At 45.6% G+C, this 2,532-nt stretch overlaps 1 protein-coding gene across 1 annotated transcript in view; it reads right to left on the bottom strand.

Moving 5' to 3' along the window:
• The window catches only part of xrn2 (5'-3' exoribonuclease 2), a gene marked incomplete at its 3' end in the record, with an annotated part of 53,621 nt that overhangs the window by 33,278 nt on the left and 17,811 nt on the right, over nucleotides 1-2,532 (bottom strand). Inside the window, 7 exon segments of the mRNA XM_014017961.1 lie at nucleotides 427-471; nucleotides 551-658; nucleotides 730-787; nucleotides 1,449-1,582; nucleotides 1,734-1,808; nucleotides 1,877-2,034; nucleotides 2,105-2,155. Coding sequence (XP_013873415.1) covers nucleotides 427-471; nucleotides 551-658; nucleotides 730-787; nucleotides 1,449-1,582; nucleotides 1,734-1,808; nucleotides 1,877-2,034; nucleotides 2,105-2,155 — 629 coding nt within the window.

The following is a 2,532-nucleotide window of genomic DNA, read 5'->3' as shown; positions in this document are numbered from 1 at the left end:
TTAGCTCAGCGCTACACATTCTCCTCTCATCACTGAGGTCCTCCATTCATATTTTCAGTAACAAACTGCGACTTTTGAAACTTTTAGTTTAAAAATGATATCCTACAGTATCTTTACAGTCTTTATTTTACAGTTGAAATAAATGTTTATCAAATAAAGTCTAATGTTACAACTAATCATGTATCCCTTTAAAAAGAAACCTTCTCTCCTCCTGGCCACGCCTCCTCGCTCAGTCCCACACTTTAGGCCCCACCCCTCAGTGTCTCCTGGCACTGCCCACTTTGTTGGCATGTTTCAAATTTGCTTTGGGGCGGAGTTATCCTTTCACAGGAGGGGTAAGTTCCACTTTAAGTTAACATTCAACAGCTGATTCCAAAGCAGAACTAAAGTCCAGTTGTTTCAGGTTCGGACCTCTGCTGGACTCACCTTCATCCTCTTTCGTTTCTCTTTGTTTCTCCTCTTAAAGTTTTCCTGCAAGACAAAAAAAAGGGACTTTAAAAACCCTGGCAGCTCTGAGCTGAGGCGCTGAAGCGGAGCAGTGAAGTCTCACATCATCCTCTTTGCGTTTCTTGAAGATGTTGTCCTCGGCCACGCCCACTGCCTGCATGATAAGCTCCACCCGCTCCAGGTTAACGAAGCCGTTCTGCGTCAGGTAGCCCTGCAGACACACAGCAACACACATCAGGACAGGATCTCTCCTGGACCAGACAGAGGGCTGAAGGTACTCACTCCGGTTTTATGAACAACGTCTTTGTAGATGCCGACCAGTCGATCTATAGCTCCCTCTCTAAAAGATAAAAAGATCAGCTTTAACTGCAGGAATGAGCCCAACCTGAAGGAAATCAACTTCCCTGAACAGGACCCACAATCCAGCAATTTCAAATGCTAATTGTAAAACGTTCTGATTAAAATGTCAGCAGTCATTCGGAGGATCAGAGACGAGCTCAGAGGATTAACAGATTAACCACAACATATTCTGAAAATACGCTTCATCTTTACAGGACGTGAAATGCCAAACTCTTTCACAATCAGAAAATCTGCTTTACTTTGACTTCCAGGAGCTGAAGATGAACTCAGTGCTTCTACTGAGGGTTTCTGACTCGTTTCATTTCATTTATCCTTCCCTGAGATCAGTTTTATCTAAAGATCATTCACTTCTCCTCTCACAACTTCAAATAAATCATCAAACCTGCACTGGACCAGAAACCATGAAGTCTGACTCAGTACAAAAACCAGTTCTGATTTCCACAAACTGTTTCAGTTTGATCCACAAATCCTTCACATCTCTAATCTTTGGTGTTCAGGAGGATTCAGTCGGAGGGTCGACAGGAAACAGGAAGAGCTTAGGACCTGGAGTTTCACAATAAGAGTCTGGCTCTGTCCAAACTTCCTGATGACACCTCTTTCTTTGCCTCTAAGATAAAGTTGGAGTGTGTGGAGCAGCTCACCTGATCTCTAGAGATGGAAGATGAGGCAGGAAGTCGTTTCCTACAAAAAAGCACATGAAGACCCAGTCGTCCACGCTCCTCTCAAAGTCAAAGGGAAAGGGCAGGCTGGCCATGGTCAGCTCTCTGGACAGGTACTGGAAACATGGAGACATTTATTCCATGTTGGCTGGATCACAGTTCATCACTTCTTTCTTAATGTTCAGTTTATTTCAACTGCTTGTTGTCTTCACCACAAATAATGAAGGTAAATTCTTATTTTCAGCTGAAGTGATGAAGATAACCGACCTCTCTGAGAACAGACAGTCTGATGAAAATAAACTCCTGCTCTGCCGTCGGTATCGTATCTGCAAACTCATCGTGCTGAAAAAGAAGGAACACGTCAGGACCCCAGAGAAGCCTCCGTCTGTAACACCTGGAGGGGAACCCACCTGTCCCTTCTTCTCTCTGGCCACGCCCTGACACTCCTTCAGCTCGTGACCCATCTGTCCACAGAGGGCGCAGGGTCTGGGTTTATTGGGTTTGAACTCCTCCCTGATGATGGTGAAGTTGGGCTCGTGAGTGGCCAGACCCAGCATGATGAGGTCAGCTGACAGGAAGTGAAAACATCAGTCAGATGAAGGTAGAACCTGCCTGCTGGTGACAGACTGAAGACTTACCGTCAGCTCCACACAGGCAGTGGTGCGTGTTGGGGTCATGGTTGGGCTGAGCTGTTGGAATGAAGAGTGACAGCAGTTTATCATCACTACAGGTCAGATTATACACAACTACAGCAGGAACTAAAGCAGGAACTACAACAAGAATTAGGGCTGGGCGGTATGACCTCAAATTCATTTCACGGGATGAATTGAATCCCTTCATTGTAACGGTATATATCGCGGTAGCCTGGTTAAAATCAGACCCTGTCCTTTACTTTGCTTCGTACGAGGGTCTGGAATTGATGCATAGACAAGCGTTTCATGCAGGAGGCGTGGCCTCTGCTGAAGCATGTATGTGTTGTCGCTGTGACGGAGGCTAAGCTAAGAAGCTAACCGGAAATCGTGTGTGCTGTAAACAAAACCCTGCTGAGAGGAGAAAAGTACCGAGC

Source organism: Austrofundulus limnaeus, unplaced genomic scaffold, assembly GCF_001266775.1.
Source record: "Austrofundulus limnaeus strain Quisiro unplaced genomic scaffold, Austrofundulus_limnaeus-1.0 Scaffold179, whole genome shotgun sequence".
Lineage (NCBI taxonomy): Eukaryota > Metazoa > Chordata > Actinopteri > Cyprinodontiformes > Rivulidae > Austrofundulus > Austrofundulus limnaeus.
Note: the sequence above shows the minus strand (reverse complement) of the source record. Positions and strands in the feature narration are given on the sequence as shown.